This window comes from Hyperolius riggenbachi, chromosome 7 (assembly GCF_040937935.1).
Source record: "Hyperolius riggenbachi isolate aHypRig1 chromosome 7, aHypRig1.pri, whole genome shotgun sequence".
Classification (NCBI taxonomy): Eukaryota; Metazoa; Chordata; class Amphibia; order Anura; family Hyperoliidae; genus Hyperolius; species Hyperolius riggenbachi.
Genome location: NC_090652.1, coordinates 19,552,255 through 19,568,862, shown reverse-complemented (window position 1 = coordinate 19,568,862; position 16,608 = coordinate 19,552,255). Strand labels below are relative to the sequence as shown.

The 16,608-nt window shown below is 46.3% G+C and overlaps 1 gene segment (V, D, J or C); it reads left to right on the top strand.

Annotated features, from left to right (window-relative positions):
• Positions 1 to 274: 274 nt before the first annotated feature.
• Positions 275 to 16,608, top strand: part of LOC137525403 (Ig gamma chain C region-like) — a 37,216-nt gene continuing 20,882 nt past the window's right edge. The window contains 5 exon segments of the C gene segment in view: positions 275 to 377; positions 8,152 to 8,569; positions 11,784 to 11,840; positions 14,006 to 14,299; positions 14,390 to 14,734. Of these exon segments, the coding sequence occupies positions 8,293 to 8,569; positions 11,784 to 11,840; positions 14,006 to 14,299; positions 14,390 to 14,734 (973 nt within the window).

The following is a 16,608-nucleotide window of genomic DNA, read 5'->3' as shown; positions in this document are numbered from 1 at the left end:
CTTTTCACTGGCGTGCTAACACTTTGCACGCTTTAGTGAATCAAGCCCATTTAGTGATCAAGGACCATTCGTGTTGTGTATGCTTAGCTTCAGCACTTCCTGTATTTGCTGTTTTGCACAGAAACTTAATTGCTGTACTTTGCTTCTGCTGTGTTATCAGCATGCTGCAAGCACTATTCTTAGTTAAACATTTTCTACAGCCTCCTCTTGTCTCTAGGACTCTTTACACAGAGAGCATTCCCCTCCAGTGCAAGGCCTGCTGCTGACCCCCCCCCTCAACCCTCCCAGCATATGGGTGGGAAAATATGTTGTTTATGAATGAAGAGGCGGAGTCTGTGGGCAGGAAACCGAGAAAGAACGTGAGGACTATTTTAGAGGTACAAATGTTACTTTCTGTTTCTGGATGTTTGCCGGATGAGTGTCACATGGTGTGTAAGGGATCAGATTCCGCAGCAGAGGCCTGACTGGGGAAGACTGGAACAAGCTCATGTCTCATTTGTTTCAGGCAAAGTATCGTATGCCTTCTTACTTTGTGGAATATTACATACTTTGCCTCGGCATTCTGCGGAATGACTGGATCATTTCAGGCAAAGTACAGATTGTCTTCTTTCCCTTTAGATTAGAACATTATGTACTTTGACTCAGTATTCTATAGAATGACTAAAGGTAGCCATATCTACCGACTTGGTGGCCGACCAACCATCCAATTCAATAATTATTATTGAATGGGTTGAAACTTGTGCCGCCAAGTGCTTGCCCGATTAACGATGCCACCAATTTGGGCCAACATGATGGGTTGGGTGCACAGCAAATGGCGAGCGTTATCGGGACGAACGTGACAAAACCCCTGACGCTGTCCCTTCTTATGTTCGATGTGACCCCTCCCCGGTGCTCAGTGCACTACTCATTTCCTGTCCACCGCTGATTCCAGGCTCCATCCATATATGCATCCCATGTGGTTGCCGGGGTAACACGGGCACGTGTGTGATGTCACACACGTGCCCACGTAACTCCGGCAACCATATGAGGAGCGTGTATGGACAGACTAAGGAGCCTGGAGGAAGTGTCAGATGCGGAGTAAAGTAAAGTGCACAGGGCACCAGGGAGCACATTGCACAGTTAGGCCGGCGAGGCGACAGATGCGGTATCACAAGGCCGATTCCTGATTTAAGCATGAAATTGATCGGGATTCAGCCTGCGGTGTATGGGCAGCTGACAGATTTCTCTCTACTCAGATTTGACTAGAGAGATTTGTCTCTTGGTGGAATCTGCCCATCATCACTAGATGTATGGCTACCTTAAAAGTAAATTCACATGCACTACTATAAGGAACGACAGGACCGTCAGACCCTCCCACTGGGCAGGCGTTCCACCGATAGTAGAGCGTGTGTTCAGCCTGTCGGCAGATAGAGCGTGTGTACAGTCTGTCGGCAGATAGAGCGTGTGTACAGTCTGTCGGCAGATAGAGCGTGTGTACAGTCTGTCGGCAGATAGAGCGTGTGTACAGCCTGTCGGCAGATAGAGCGTGTGTACAGTCTGTCGGCAGATAGAGCATGTGTACAGTCTGTCGGCAGATAGAGCGTGTGTACAGCCTGTCGGCAGACAGAGCGTGTGTACAGTCTGTCGGCAGATAGAGCGTGTGTACAGCCTGTCGGCAGATAGAGCGTGTGTACAGCCTGTCGACAGATAGAGCGTGTGTACAGTCTGTCGGCAGATAGAGCGTGTGTACAGTCTGTCGGCAGATAGAGCGTGTGTACAGTCTGTCGGCAGATAGAGCGTGTGTACAGCCTGTCGGCAGATAGAGCGTGTGTACAGCCTGTCGGCAGATAGAGCGTGTGTACAGTCTGTCGGCAGATAGAGCGTGTGTACAGCCTGTCGGCAGATAGAGCGTGTGTACAGCCTGTCGGCAGATAGAGCGTGTGTACAGTCTGTCGGCAGATAGAGCGTGTGTACAGTCTGTCGGCAGATAGAGCGTGTGTACAGCCTGTCGGCAGATAGAGCGTGTGTACAGTCTGTCGGCAGATAGAGCGTGTGTACAGCCTGTCGGCAGATAGAGCGTGTGTACAGCCTGTCGGCAGATAGAGCGTGTGTACAGCCTGTCGGCAGATAGAGCGTGTGTACAGTCTGTCGGCAGATAGAGCGTGTGTACAGTCTGTCGGCAGATAGAGCGTGTGTACAGTCTGTCGGCAGATAGAGCGTGTGTACAGTCTGTCGGCAGATAGAGCGTGTGTACAGTCTGTCGGCAGATAGAGAGTGTGTACAGTCTGTCGGCAGATAGAGCGTGTGTACAGTCTGTCGGCAGATAGAGCGTGTGTACAGTCTGTCGGCAGATAGAGCGTGTGTACAGTCTGTCGGCAGATAGAGCGTGTGTACAGTCTGTCGGCAGATAGAGAGTGTGTACAGTCTGTCGGCAGATAGAGCGTGTGTACAGTCTGTCGGCAGATAGAGCGTGTGTACAGTCTGTCGGCAGATAGAGCGTGTGTACAGTCTGTCGGCAGATAGAGCGTGTGTACAGTCTGTCGGCAGATAGAGCGTGTGTACAGTCTGTCGGCAGATAGAGCGTGTGTACAGTCTGTCGGCAGATAGAGCGTGTGTACAGTCTGTCGGCAGATAGAGCGTGTGTACAGTCTGTCGGCAGATAGAGCGTGTGTACAGTCTGTCGGCAGATAGAGCGTGTGTACAGTCTGTCGGCAGATAGAGCGTGTGTACAGTCTGTCGGCAGATAGAGCGTGTGTACAGTCTGTCGGCAGATAGAGCGTGTGTACAGCCTGTCGGCAGATAGAGCGTGTGTACAGCCTGTCGGCAGATAGAGCGTGTGTACAGTCTGTCGGCAGATATAGCGTGTGTACAGTCTGTCGGCAGATAGAGCGTGTGTGCAGTCTGTCGGCAGATAGAGCGTGTGTGCAGTCTGTCGGCAGATAAAACGTGTGTACAGTCTGTCGGCAGATAGAGCGTGTGTACAGTCTGTCGGCAGATAGAGCGTGTGTGCAGTCTGTCGGCAGATAGAGCGTGTGTGCAGTCTGTCGGCAGATAGAGCGTGTGTGCAGTCTGTCGGCAGATAGAGCGTGTGTGCAGTCTGTCGGCAGATAAAACGTGTGTACAGTCTGTCGGCAGATAGAGCGTGTGTGCAGTCTGTCGCTCAGCATATCGGTCAGAAACAGTGTTATCAGTCTGCCGACAGACTGTACACATGCTCTACTATCGCTGGAACGCCCACCCAGCGGGATGGTCTGACGGACCCGTCGTTCCCTTATAGTAGTGCGTGTGTACGCACCTTTAGACCCATTTAGTCAAGTTACATAGTTACATAGTTACATAGTTATTTTGGCTGAAAAAAGACATACGTCCATCGAGTTCAACCAGTACAAAGTACAACTCCAGCCGTCCCCCACATACCCCTGTTGATCCAGAGGAAGGCGAAAAAAACCCCACCAGGCATGGTCCAATTAGCCCCAAATGGGAAAAATTCCTTCCTGACTCCAGATAGCAATCAGATAAAATCCCTGGATCAACATCATTAGGCATAACCTAGTAATTGTAGCCATGGATGTCTTTCAACGCAAGGAAAGCATCTAAGCCCCCTTTAAATGCAGGTATAGAGTTTGCCATAACGACTTCCTGTGGCAATGCATTCCACATCTTAACCACTCTTACTGTAAAGAACCCTTTCCTAAATAAATGGCTAAAACGTTTTTCCTCCATGCGCAGCTCATGTCCTCTAGTCCTTTGAGAAGGCCTAGGGACAAAAAGCTCATCCGCCAAGCTATTATATTGCCCTCTAATATATTTATACATGTTAATTAGATCTCCTCTAAGGCGTCTTTTCTCTAGACTAAATAAACCCAGTTTATCTAACCTTTCTTGGTAAGCGAGACCTTCCATCCCACGTATCAATTTTGTAGCTCGTCTCTGCACCTGCTCTAAAACTGCAATATCTTTCCTGAAATGTCTGCCCAGAACTGAATTCCATATTCCAGATGTGGCCTTACTAGAGAGTTAAACAGGGGCAATATTATGCTAACATCTCGAGTTTTTATTTCCCTTTTAATGCATCCCAAAATTTTGTTCGCTTTAGCTGCAGCGGCTTGGCATTGAGTACGATTATTTAACTTAAGTCAAAGTAGAAATAAGCAATCTGATAAATGATAATAATGAGGCACTATTTAGGCAATTTAACATTAAAACAGTGCTCTGAAAGGGCTATTTATCAACTTGAATATATTTTTAACAAAGTGCTGGGTTTATTCTTGTTTATTTGTTATTTATTTTAGTATTTATATAGCGTCAACATATTATGCAACGTTGTACAGACTATAATGTCTTGTCACTAACTGTCCCTCAGAGGACCTCACAATCTAGTCCCTACCATAGTTATATGTCTATGTATGTATTGTGTAGTGTATGTATCGAAGTCTAGTGCCAATTTTTAGGGGGAAGCCAATTAACGTATCTGTTTGTTTTTGGGATGTGGGAGGAAACCGGAGTGCCCGGAGGAAACCCACACAGACACAGGGAGAACATACAAACCCCTTGCAGATAGTGCCCTGGGTGGGATTCGAACTGGGGACTGTAATGATCTGCTCTGCTGTCTGCACAGGCAGACAGCTTTTTGACCATTTTGTAAGTCTGAGTGCTGCAGGTCCCTGGAAAGGAGACCTGTCTTCACTCTGCAACTTGCTGAGCTGCTGCTCTGGTGAGGAATTTGTATCCACTTGTCATGCAAATTGCTTAGCTGCTTCCTTTGATGGCTTGCAGTAGAAATACCATTTCCTTCCAGAATCCCTTGCTGGTCATGATGGTTTGTTCCTGCTAGACCTACCTTGAGTCTCAGCCCTCTGCATATTGTTTGTTAAGATTATCTTAGAGTAATCCTTGGGAGTGCACTAGCATTCCTTCTAGCATAGTTAGGTTGTTGATTAACTGTATTGCCTAAGTTCTGTCTTGTCTGTTGCGATTGTCTTGTCACCAGCGGCGGTCGACAGGAAATCGTTCTGTCTGTTGGGATCGCATTCGCCCTAGCGGTAGTGGCAGTGGTTCCTTCTGCACTCTGTCTTAGGGGTGCAAGCCAGAGCAGCGGTTGCTACTGGTTGCTCCATCTGTCTGTCTGGATCGCATTCGCCCTAGCGGTAGCTGCGGTGGTTCCTTCTGTACTCTGTCTTAGGGGTGCAAGCCAGAGCAGCGGTTGCTACTGGTTACTCCTTCTGTCTGTCTTGTCTGGATCGAACACTTGCTGTAGTCTCAGTGAGGGAACCGTTTAGCAAGCGTTCGCATTTTCTTTTGTTTTTCTTTGGTTAGTCAGGGTTGGTACGCTTTGTCGCTATTGCGCTTCTCGTGTGGCGACCTTGCCGGGCACGCGCTTTGTCGCTATTGCGCTTAACGTGTCGGGACCGCATGTAGTTAGTCCTGTCTGTTCCTTTGCTCTGTCTTGTTGTGTGTTCACCGTTGCTGGGTGGCGACTAGATTGGTGGACACACATACATTCTGTCGCTGTGCTCACTCTCTCTTTCTCAGGGCTATCTTGCCCTGCATTGTTGCAAATTCGTACAATTCCTATCTGGCATCTGTGGCAGTGCAGAGGATTGGTCCATTTTCAAACTGCATACATTTGCATAAAAAAATTATATAATTTCAGAAGAATTTGCATCTCATTGATCCTCCCTACTAACAACTATGCCACCGTGCTGCCCATGGAGGTGAACATACATAAATGAGATAAGCAGAACTGTCCTTGAGCTGCTAGTGGTGACAGAAGTAACGCATCGTGCCTACATACCAGGCAGGTCACCCAGGATGGATCAGGACTCGATCCCTCTGGTGGCATTGCAGGGTGAAGGTTGTACAGACACATCACTAGCCTGCAGGCACAGAGCAGCAGGTGAGCGATGAGTGGAAAGTACAGTGCTCTCAGCCCTGGCCAAGCTGATCAGACGAGCTAATCGCTGGCAGAGGCATTGGGGTCATCAAGGGCCACTGTACACTCACTACATTCTCAGGCAATATCGGCCAACTTGGCCAAGTTTCGTGTAGCTTCAGGCTAGAGTGGCGTGGTGAACTTCAGATCATTTTCTGCCTTTGATTCTGGCAAGGAGCATCACTGCGGAATGTTTGTTTGTTATGTGTCCCGAAGTGAGCCGAAATAACACCTGGTCTCCCAGAGTGCACTGGGAGAAGAATTCTGCATAACTAAACAGCCTAGGCTAAACATCACTGGGCGGGGAGGGTTACTTACCAATATACAGCAATGTATACATAGAGTTATATGGAAGAGTTTCTGATTCTGAAATAGTTAATGTAACATTGCATATGCTGAATGATGTATTACATACTATGATATGTTGCCATGGTGCCTCTTTAACAGTATAACAGGCTTGCTGCATCTTCTCCCTTAGATCCTTTGAAGTATCACTCTCTTGAAAATAAATCTTTTCCCAAACACTATATGGCATGATGTAGGTCTAAGGCTTAAAGGGACACTGTAGGGGGGGTCGGGGGAAAATGAGTTGAACTTACCCGGGGCTTCTAATGGCCCCCCACAAACATCCTGCTCCCGTGCAGCCACTCCCCAATGCTCCGGCCCCGCCTCCGGTTCACTTCTGGAATTTCAGACTTGAAAGTCTGAAAACCACTGTGCCTGCATTGCCGTGTCCTCGCTCCCGCTGATGTCACCAGGAGCGCACGGCGCAGGCACAGACCATACTGGGCCTGTGCAGTACGCTCCTGGTGACGTCACCGGGAAGCGAGGAAATGGCAACGCAGGCGCAGTGGTTTTCAGACTTTCAAGTCTGAAATTCCAGAAATGAACCGGAGGCGGGGCCGGAGCATTGGGGAGTGGCTGCACGGGCACAGGATGTCTGCAGGGGACCATTAGAAGTTCAACTCATTTTCCCCGACCCCCCCCCCCCCTACAGTATTCCTTTAAGACCAAGGGGTAAGAGACTCCTGAGGGTGCAACTAGAGGGAGAGCCCCTGCAACTGCAGAGGGGCCCAGAGGTGTAGGAGGCCACTTCACTACTAATCTTTCCTTTCACTGATACTTCAAATCAGGGTGTTTTTGTGGCAGCACATGTTATGGGTGGGAAGATCCTGATGGCCTGAATACTAACGAAAGGACCTGTATACCTCTACCAGCATATTCCCCAAATAACTGCAATGGACTGCAGGAGCCAGGCCCATAGCCACCCGCAATAAAAAGCCAAATGCAAATAGTCCTGCCTCTCTTGGATTAGGAATGTGCAAAATTGACTTTATTCAACTATGAAAAACTGGTACAAAAAAAACACGAAACTGCAGCAATAAAATCCCTTCAAAGCAAGGTATGGAGCGCTCCATATATAGCAATCACCAACAGCCACACTCAGTCTCAGTCACACACCACCCAGAGTTACCGGTACCAAGATGTTAAGCCGTTTTTTTTTCCAAATGGGGGACAGTGAGATGGGACTACTGATGAGCCAGTACACTTGTCAATACAGTTCTGCTTCCACAGGCCAACTCACGTATCTTTCAGGCTAAGAGAACCAAGAAGTACTTTCCACTGTCATGCAGCATACAGTCCCGGGTATCCTCACACCCAGGGTAGTGACACGGCCTCCTGCTACTGACCACTTAACTCGAGGGATATCTAGCCCCTTGATCCAGGTTGTGGTTGCAGTCGGCAAGGGTTACAGTTACCAAAAGTAGGCAAGACAAGCTGGCTGAGGAGCGTTCCTTGGTTCCCGCGATATTAGCCTCGCCCACCTACGTGTTGCCCTTGCCGTTCCACAAGCTTCATCCTGATCCTGTTGGCCACACTTGTTTTATGACCCTTGCGAGATGGACCCCCATGTTAGGGTCACCAAGCTGAGTCAAGGGAAGGGTTGTGAATATTAAAGGGGCCCAATCAAAGTTTTCTCTGGGGCCCCATGATTTGTAGTTACACAACTGAGAGACTCATAATAAAAAGGTGACTTCCGTCCATTGACAACCAAATTTATGGTCAAACAAAATGTCAGCAGACTTTAATACAGGGCTTCTCGACAATCAGGCCGGCTTCCTCAAGTGAAACGGTCTCACAAGGTGTGGAATGGGGTTTGAGTGTCTCTTACAGTTCGGTCCTGCAAGTGTAGATCTACAGTTACTAACCATAGACTATCCTGATCTCTCTCTGTACAGAACAAGTGTTTCCTTCCCAGGAACAAGCAATAAGCATTTCTACAGAAGCCTTATGGTTTGTTCCATGGTGCCAATGTGAATGGATTCTATAGGAAGACAAAACCGCTGCTGATGAAGGCTCCTATCCCACTATAGAAAGAGATGAGGGTGACTCTGAGGGACGTCTTGGTGACAGCTCTGGAGAACTTGAACCAGAATGGATTTAAGAAGTTCCGGGGGAAGCTGCACGACATTGATGTCCAACCATCGTACAAGAAGATCCCAAGAGGCCGACTAGATGACAAAGATCAGAGCGATGTAGCTGATCTCATCAGATTGTTTTACAGGGATACCTATGGGATTGAGGTGATGCTTGCCGTTCTTGAGGCTATCAATGAGAAACTGGTAGCGGAAGAGTTGACTCTAGACCTGAAAAAAGGTGAGAAAATCAGTGATTTCCACTGAGATTCAGAACATAGGAACTATTATTACTGTGGGAAAAAGTGATAGTTTCCATAAAAAACAATCAAGGTTTTGTTTTCATTTTCTTTTTTTACCCTCAGCTCCTCCTCATCTACAAATCCTAATTATAGAAAAGGGCAGGAAATACAGAGACATCCTTTAACCCTTGATGTCAGGGCCGGATTTACCATAAGGCACTGTAGGCTCGTGCCTACAGGCGCCTGATGATGGAAAGGCGGCTCACTCCCCTCCCCGAGTGCCTCCCTCCCTCATTTCCTATGCAGATCCCTGATGATAGTGTAAATTAGAGGATACTCTTCCTGCTCTTGGCATTTCACTGACGAAATCTCCCTTCAGTCAGGGGCACCTCTAGCTACTTAATACTGAGGTTCCTCTAGCTACCTAATACTTGGGGGCACCTCTAACTAAGGGGCACCTGTAGCTACCTATGACGGACAAGGGAAGTAAGGGAGACGTGACTGCTGGGACAGCTAGCACATTTGTGGTGCGGTCTACTGGGTGTTTGTAGGTGTATGGAGGGTAAAGTCTAGGGTGGCAGGACATCTGTGCCTATAGGCTCCTGTGAGGTAAATGCGGGCCTGTTTGGAGTGTTATTTGTTGAAGGATTGTTAGTAGCATTGCATATATTAGATAAAGACCCCCGTTGAAAAGAACACAGGAAATAGCTGTTAGCAGTATACTGACAAATGTACCCATATTCTACTACCTCATTCATATAATATTGACTTAACTTCTCTCTCTCTCTCTCCTCTCACCCCCCCCCCCCCTCTCCAGTGGCAACCTAACCTTAGCCCCGCTTCCCGGGGGGTGCCTAACCTCAACTCCCCCCCCCCCAGTGCGAAACTAACCTTAACCCTATCCCCTATTGGCAAACTTGTGGGCACCTAACCTTAGCCCCCGGCATCCTGTTGAAAAGGGCAACCTGCTATTTATAGCCACAGTTCGCATAGCGAGTAGCCTTTTAAACAGGACGGGTCTTGCCCCACTTTCAATTGCCCAAGTACCATCACAGGGGAAACAGCTATTTTAATAAAAAAAGATAATCCCTCTAACTTCATGTTCCCTTCAGCTTCCTTCATCAACATATACAACACAAAGGGCCACATGCAATTGACCTTTTCTCCTGAGTTTTCTCCTAGGAGATAATTTTTCATCTTCGATTTAACCCTCCTGGCGGTCTATTAAAAACCGCCAGGGGGCAGCGCAGCTGTTTTTTTTATTTATTTATTTTTTTAAATCATGTAGCGAGCCTAGGGCTCGCTACATGATAGCCGCTGCTCAGCGGCATCCCCCCAGCCCCACTGATCGCCTCCGGCGATAGGCGATCAGGAAATCCCGTTCAAAGAACGGGATTTCCTGGAGGGCTTCCCCCGTCGCCATGGCGGGATGACGTCACCGACGTCATGGACGTCGTGACGTCTAAGGGAGTCCCGATCCACCCCTTGCCGCTGCCTGGCGCTGATAGGCCAGGCAGCGCAGGGGTCTAGGGGGGGGGGGCTGTGTTGCGAGCGCGGGGCGGCAGCGATCAAAGTGCTGATGCAGCTAGCAAAGTGCTAGCTGCGTTCAGCAAAAAAAAAAATTACTCAAATCGGCCCAGCAGGGCCTGAGAAAACCTCCTGTGCGGCTTACCCCGAACTACGTTTGGGGTTACCGCCAGGAAGGTTAAAATAACTTTTCAGAACCAAAAGTACCAAAAAGTAGGTGAAAAAGTACCATCAAAATTATTTGGAGTATTTGTTTGCTTGTTATTGTTTATTAATGCTGGGAATACACGGTACGGTTTTGAGCCATTAAGATGGCTCGATTGATAATTTTTGACTTGTCCGATCTCCCGGCCGATCGATTCCGCGCTCGATTTTGCATAGGGAACAATGGGAAAAGATAAGAAAAACGAATGGAAGATAAGAGAATCTGGTGCGAAATCGAGCAGGGAATCGATCGGGCGGCAGAATCGCACCGTGTATTCTCAGCATTACACGCTTGGAAATATCACCTGGGGAAAACTCAGGAGAAAAAGTTAATTGCATACGGGCCAAAGTGTAAAAAACTTTTCTTCAAGCTTCCCTTTGTCAGCTGCTTTAGGATCGGTACACACTGAAAACTGCGATCACAAATGGGTTGCGATGGGATCGCAATTTTCTTTACTTTCACTATGTGTGTTCCAACACTATTATGGGTGCGTGTGATTGCGGAGATTAGAAAGTGCAATCGTATTGCGGTGGTGATTTTCGATGTATTTGCTATGCAATTTTCTTGTGCTCCCACTGATTATAACCAATCACAAATGCAGAAAAAATTGCAGTATTCATTAAAGAGACTCCGTAACAAAAATTGCATCCTGTTTTTTATCATCCTACAAGTTCCAAAAGCTATTCTAATGTGTTCTGGCTTACTGCAGCACTTTGTACTATCACAGTCTCTGTAATAAATCAACTTATCTCTCTCTTGTCAGACTTGTCAGCCTGTGTCTGGAAGGCTGCCAAGTTCTTCAGTGTTGTGGTTCTGCTATGAATTCTCCCTTCCAGGCCCCTCTCTGCACACTGTCTGTGTGTTATTTAGGATTAGAGCAGCTTCTCTCTTCTAGCTTATCTTTTACAAGCTGGATGAATCGTCCTCTGAGCTGGCTGGGCTTTCACATACTGAAGAATTACAGACAAGGGCAAAGCTGTCTGCAGGAAAAAAGGAGCAGCCTGAAACTTCTGTGCATGAGAGATGCAGGGGGAAAGAAACACACAAATGATCTCTTGAGATTCAAAAGGAAGGCTGTATACAGCCTGCTTGTGTATGGATGTATTTTTTTATGTGTGGACATACTGTACATCAACCTACTTCCTGTTTTGGTGGCCATTTTGTTTGTTTATAAAAAAAAAACTTTTTAAAACTGTTTTTAACCACTTTTCATGCGTCGGGGAGCGGCGAAATTGTGACAGAGGGTAATAGGAGATGTCCCCTAACGCACTGGTATGTTTACTTTTGTGTGATTTTAACAATACAGATTCTCTTTAAATATGCAATTGGGCAAAAATTGAACCGCACCGGGGTAAAAAGGGCACTGTGATTGCTACGATAATTTCAGTCTCTCGGATAATATTTGTTTATAATAGTAATTGTTTATACTATCTATGAACTCTGTTATCACTTAATATTCTTGCATATATTTCTATTTACAGTGGAGCGTTTTGTAAGACTAAATGCAGTCGAGGAAGGAAAAAGAGCGACACCTACAGGTGAGTGGGAGCAACAACAGGGGGTAAGGCGTCTATCGAAAAAAGTCGCATGGAAATTTCAGCACCCAGTAATCCCGATAGTAAAATATCAGTATTTAATACTGATACTATATAATAAAATTAGTATGATGTTGTCATAATAGTTTTATTATATAAACTATACACAAAAATATACATTAAAACTGGCAAACAAATACATCTAGCAGTTGAATGGAGGACTGGTTGGATAGGAATACAGAGAAGAGAGAATGATGAAGAATGTCTGAAAGTTCAAAATACCGTGTTTGGCGGAGTCCAACTAGTGGTAAAATTTAACAATACATGATAGACAAAGAACAACAGAGATCTGTCATTCCAGATCTCTTAAAGGACATCCGAGGTGAAAATAAACTGATGAGAAAAACAATTGTATCTATCCTCCTTCTCCTAAAAATGACTTTTCTTTTAGATATCCCAATTTTATTTAATATTTAAATCTAATTTTTAAGTTTTCACTGTTTCATTGTCTCTGCTCAATGACACCTTCATTGAAGTATGTCAGAGCTCAAATCTATAAATTATTGACCCTTTTTTTTATCTCTTTCCTGCTCTCAGAAGCCATTTACTGACAGGAAAGTATTTTATGGCTGTAATTACTTATCAGTGAGGGTTATGCTATAGTCTAACCAGGGGCGTAACTAGGCCCCACCGGGCCCCCCTGCAGATTTTCTGAGCGGGCCCCCCCCCCCGGGGCCCGCTCGCGGCCGTTTTGTGGGTGCTGGGGGGGTGGCAGCATGAGGGGAAAGCCTTGCCCACAGTCGGCGGGAAGTGCCCGAAAGTGACGTCAGCCGCTAGAGGGAGAAGTCTCCGATGGAACGCACGGAAGCAGGTATGTATCTGCCCGCCGCTCGCTGCCCACCACAGCCCCACAGACACTTACGAGCTGGAGGGGAGCGCAGAGGGGAGAGCCCCGAGGTGAGGGAGAGGGGGGAACTACCCCTCTCCCCGCCGACTGTGGGCAAGGCTTTCCCCTCATGCTGCCACCCCTCCAGCACCCACAAAACGGCCCCGAGCGGGCCCCAGGGGGGGGGCCGGGCCCCCCCGCGGGCGCAGGGGCTGCAGGGCCTATTCCTACGCCCCTGAGTCTAACCCAATCCAACACGGTCCCAACCCGGACAGAAACTGTCACTTGCATACCTGATGTTTAACTCTTTCAGGCAGAGAAAGAAATAAAAGGAACACACCCTAGTTATTTGTGTTCTTGGCACTGTACATACACACGTCTATCTCATCATGTCACGTGTCACCTCGGTTGTCCTTTAAAGGGCTTGATGGGAGAGGCTAATATGGTAGCTGATGCCCTCCCAGCAAGAAGGGAAACTCCAGCCCCCTTTCAGACATGGAGAACTTTGGCAGAATATCCATAAGGCTGATCTTTCTATGCACATAAATCCTATCAGTAAATAGAATGCATATTTGAATTCTGTAATGCAATATGAATCCACACGTACGAAAAAGTACTACTTAGAACCTTTATTCATCAGGGTCTGGATGTCCAATTCACCTGGGAACTTCCTGGAATGTGTGTCATACTGGCCTTAAGAACTTTGGTAAAAAAAATGGTTCAGCATATTCCCAGTGTCTAGAAAACCATGACATGAAAAATAGGAATTTTAGGGGTTTGACTGGCATACCAACAGAACAGCTGTGTGGGAAAACATAGAGAAGGATCAGTCATGATCTCCTTTGAAACTCCTGGCAAGAGTTTTATGTCAGGGAGAAGTGTGAAGACTGGTTTTGATGAATAAGGGAGAAGTGTGAAGACTGGTTTTGATGTATGGGGTTCTGGAGGCCTCCAGTTTGGAAAGGAGTCCGTTTTATGGGGTTCTGTCAAGACTGAGGGATGGCCAGTCAGCAGGGGTGCTTGAAAGCCCATGATGTTTTGATAAGAGCTAATTAACTCTGCCCTGGCTGCTGTCTATGATAGCTGGAAAGGTTTAAGCTTTTGCCAGGCTGGGACACTGTAAATAAAATATGATGTATTTAATATGTTTGTTTATATATTCATAAACATACATCAGAAACACTATAGGTGGTTGTTGTGGGCCATTATTATTATTTATTTATTTTTCAAGCATCTGCATCAGTGAAGCTGTAATAACGCTTTCCATGTCTTTTCTTCACAGTGAGACCAGTAAGGAGGAGTCTGGGTGTCTCTGGTGAGCTGAAATGTTCTCTCGTGCTGGAACATTTTTACCCTGGTTACCTTCATATCACCTGGATGTGTGGAGAGAAGGAGTCACCTGACCTCCTCTCATCCCAAGATGTCTACTCAGAGGATAACAACCTATTCACGGTCTGCAGTGAGGTCATCATCCCTCAGGATCTCCTAAAACATCCCAGATCCACAGTGTTTCTCACATGGGAACATGAGTACACCAGCAGTGGTGGAGGTGAAGAACTCCTTATGACAGATCCAGGTGAGCGATCAGAGAAAACCCATGTGATAAATTCTGACCCGATCATGAGAGTGTGTCATCATGTGTGCAATGTTCTCCTGTCTCCTGTAGAGTTCCCTTGGCGTCCAGTTGTAGAAGACATACAGGTACCACGCTTATATCACCACCTGCTGGCCACCCTGAAGTGTTCCATCTCAGGATATTTCCCAGATGCTGTTACTGTGACATGGCTGAGGAGGACTGAGAAGCATCTGGAGCTGTGTGAGGAATCAGACATGGTCTCTGTCCCAAAGATCTCATCAGACAAAGGTTCAGACAACACCTACAGCTGCAAGGCAAGAATGACCATCACACCTACACTGAGAGACCACCAGGGGGCAGAATATGTATGCAGAGTGGAGCATCCTTCTTTAGAGAAAGCCATTGTGAAAAGCTCGGGGAAGCTTTGTTTGCTGGGTGAGTTTAAGAAGATTGCCCAAAATTTTCTGATGCACTCAAAAGCAATCACTATGGGCTCTTTCCCACTATCAGCGATTTGATCAAAATCGCAAAAAACATGTAATTTTAAAACAGGAATCAAGAAACACTCTTTCCAATGATGCAATATTGTAAGAAATGCAATTGCATTCTTGCTCCATTCCATTGCTGTTAAAGTTTGTGCTAGCCCTTCTGATTCCTATAATTGCTAGTAAACATTCTTTAAAAAACCATAATTGCATGCATTTGTGGTTACAGTGGAAAAGGCCTCTAACTTTCATTAGATTTTAAAGGGAACCTAAATTGAGAAGGATATGGATTTTTCCTTTTAAAATAATACCAGTTGCCCTACGCTCCTGCTGATTCTGTGCCTCTAATACTTTTAGCCACAGCCCCTGAACAAGCATGCAGATCAGGTGCTCTGACTGAAGTCAGACTGGATTAGCTGCATGCTTGTTTCAGGTGTGAGATCCAGATACTACAGCAGCAAATAGATCAGCAGGACTGCAGAGCAAATTGTATTGTTTAACAGGAAACATCCATATCACTCTCAGTTAAGGTTCCCTTTAACAATCTGGTTAATTGAAAATTCAATTGGATATACGTTTACATACACTTGGGCCACTTTCACTTAAAACAAAAGGAAGCAGGAGATTTGGGCACATGAGACAAGTGGACAAAAAGGGCGCCCCATTCACTCCCATTATAAATATCGTTTAATGGGCGCCGAACAGGGAAAAAAAGGCGCCGGAGATTATTAACGTTTTACAAACGGCGCCCGGAGATTTTTAAGGATTTATAACTATGTTTGTGATGATTTAACTTTCCAAAATGAGCCCGTGACGAATAACGTTTATAAAGATACTAAATCACTATTTCTACAACATTTCTAAAACATTATTATCCACCTAAAAAAAATATTTACATTTTTTTATTTAAATTTTTTATTTATTAATGTTTGTAAAACATTATTATCCATAGGGGGTCTTAGGTTTAGGCACCACCAGGGGGGTCTTAGGTTTAGGCACCACCAGGGGGGTCTTAGGTTTAGGCACCACTAGGGGGGGTCTTAGGTTTAGGCACCACCAGGGGGGTCTTAAGTTTAGGCACCACCAGGGGGGTCTTAGGTTTAGGCACCACCAGGGGGGTCTTAGGTTTAGGCACCAACAGGGGGGGTCTTAGGTTTAGGCACCACCAGGGGGGGTCTTAGGTTTAGGCACCAACTGGGGGGTCTTAGGTTTAGGCACCAACAGGGGGGTCTTAGGTTTAGGCACCAACTGGGGGGTCTTAGGTTTAGGCACCACCAGGGGGGGGTCTTAGGTTTATGCACCACCAGGGGGATCTTAGGTTTAGGCACCACCAGGGGGGTCTTAGGTTTAGGCACCACCAGCGGGGTCTTAGGTTTAGGCACCACCAGGGGGTCTAGGGGTTAGGGATAGGTACAGGGAGGGTTTTTAACAAACGTAATTATACGTTTCAGTTTCGAAACAGGGAAGATTAACGTTTTAAGAATTGCCGATTTCATACACATTATTTAATGATTTATAAATTCTTAAAACACTATTTGTAAACGAAATTCTACACAATATTTTAATAAACGATAATACAGCTTATCGTTTACACCACGCGCCCTTTTTTCACGACGCCCTTTTTTGATGTACGCAAAACAAAATGTGTGTGCGATTTGTGTTTTTGCAAATCCACCTGTGCCACACATCTAATGAGAGTCAACGACATTGCATTTGACTTGCGTTGTTATATGGTATTTTAGTCAATATTTTTGCTGACAAATTTTTGGCTGGCCTATATGATAAGCACTGTGTGGTGGTGCCTGATATGTAAAAACCTTTTTT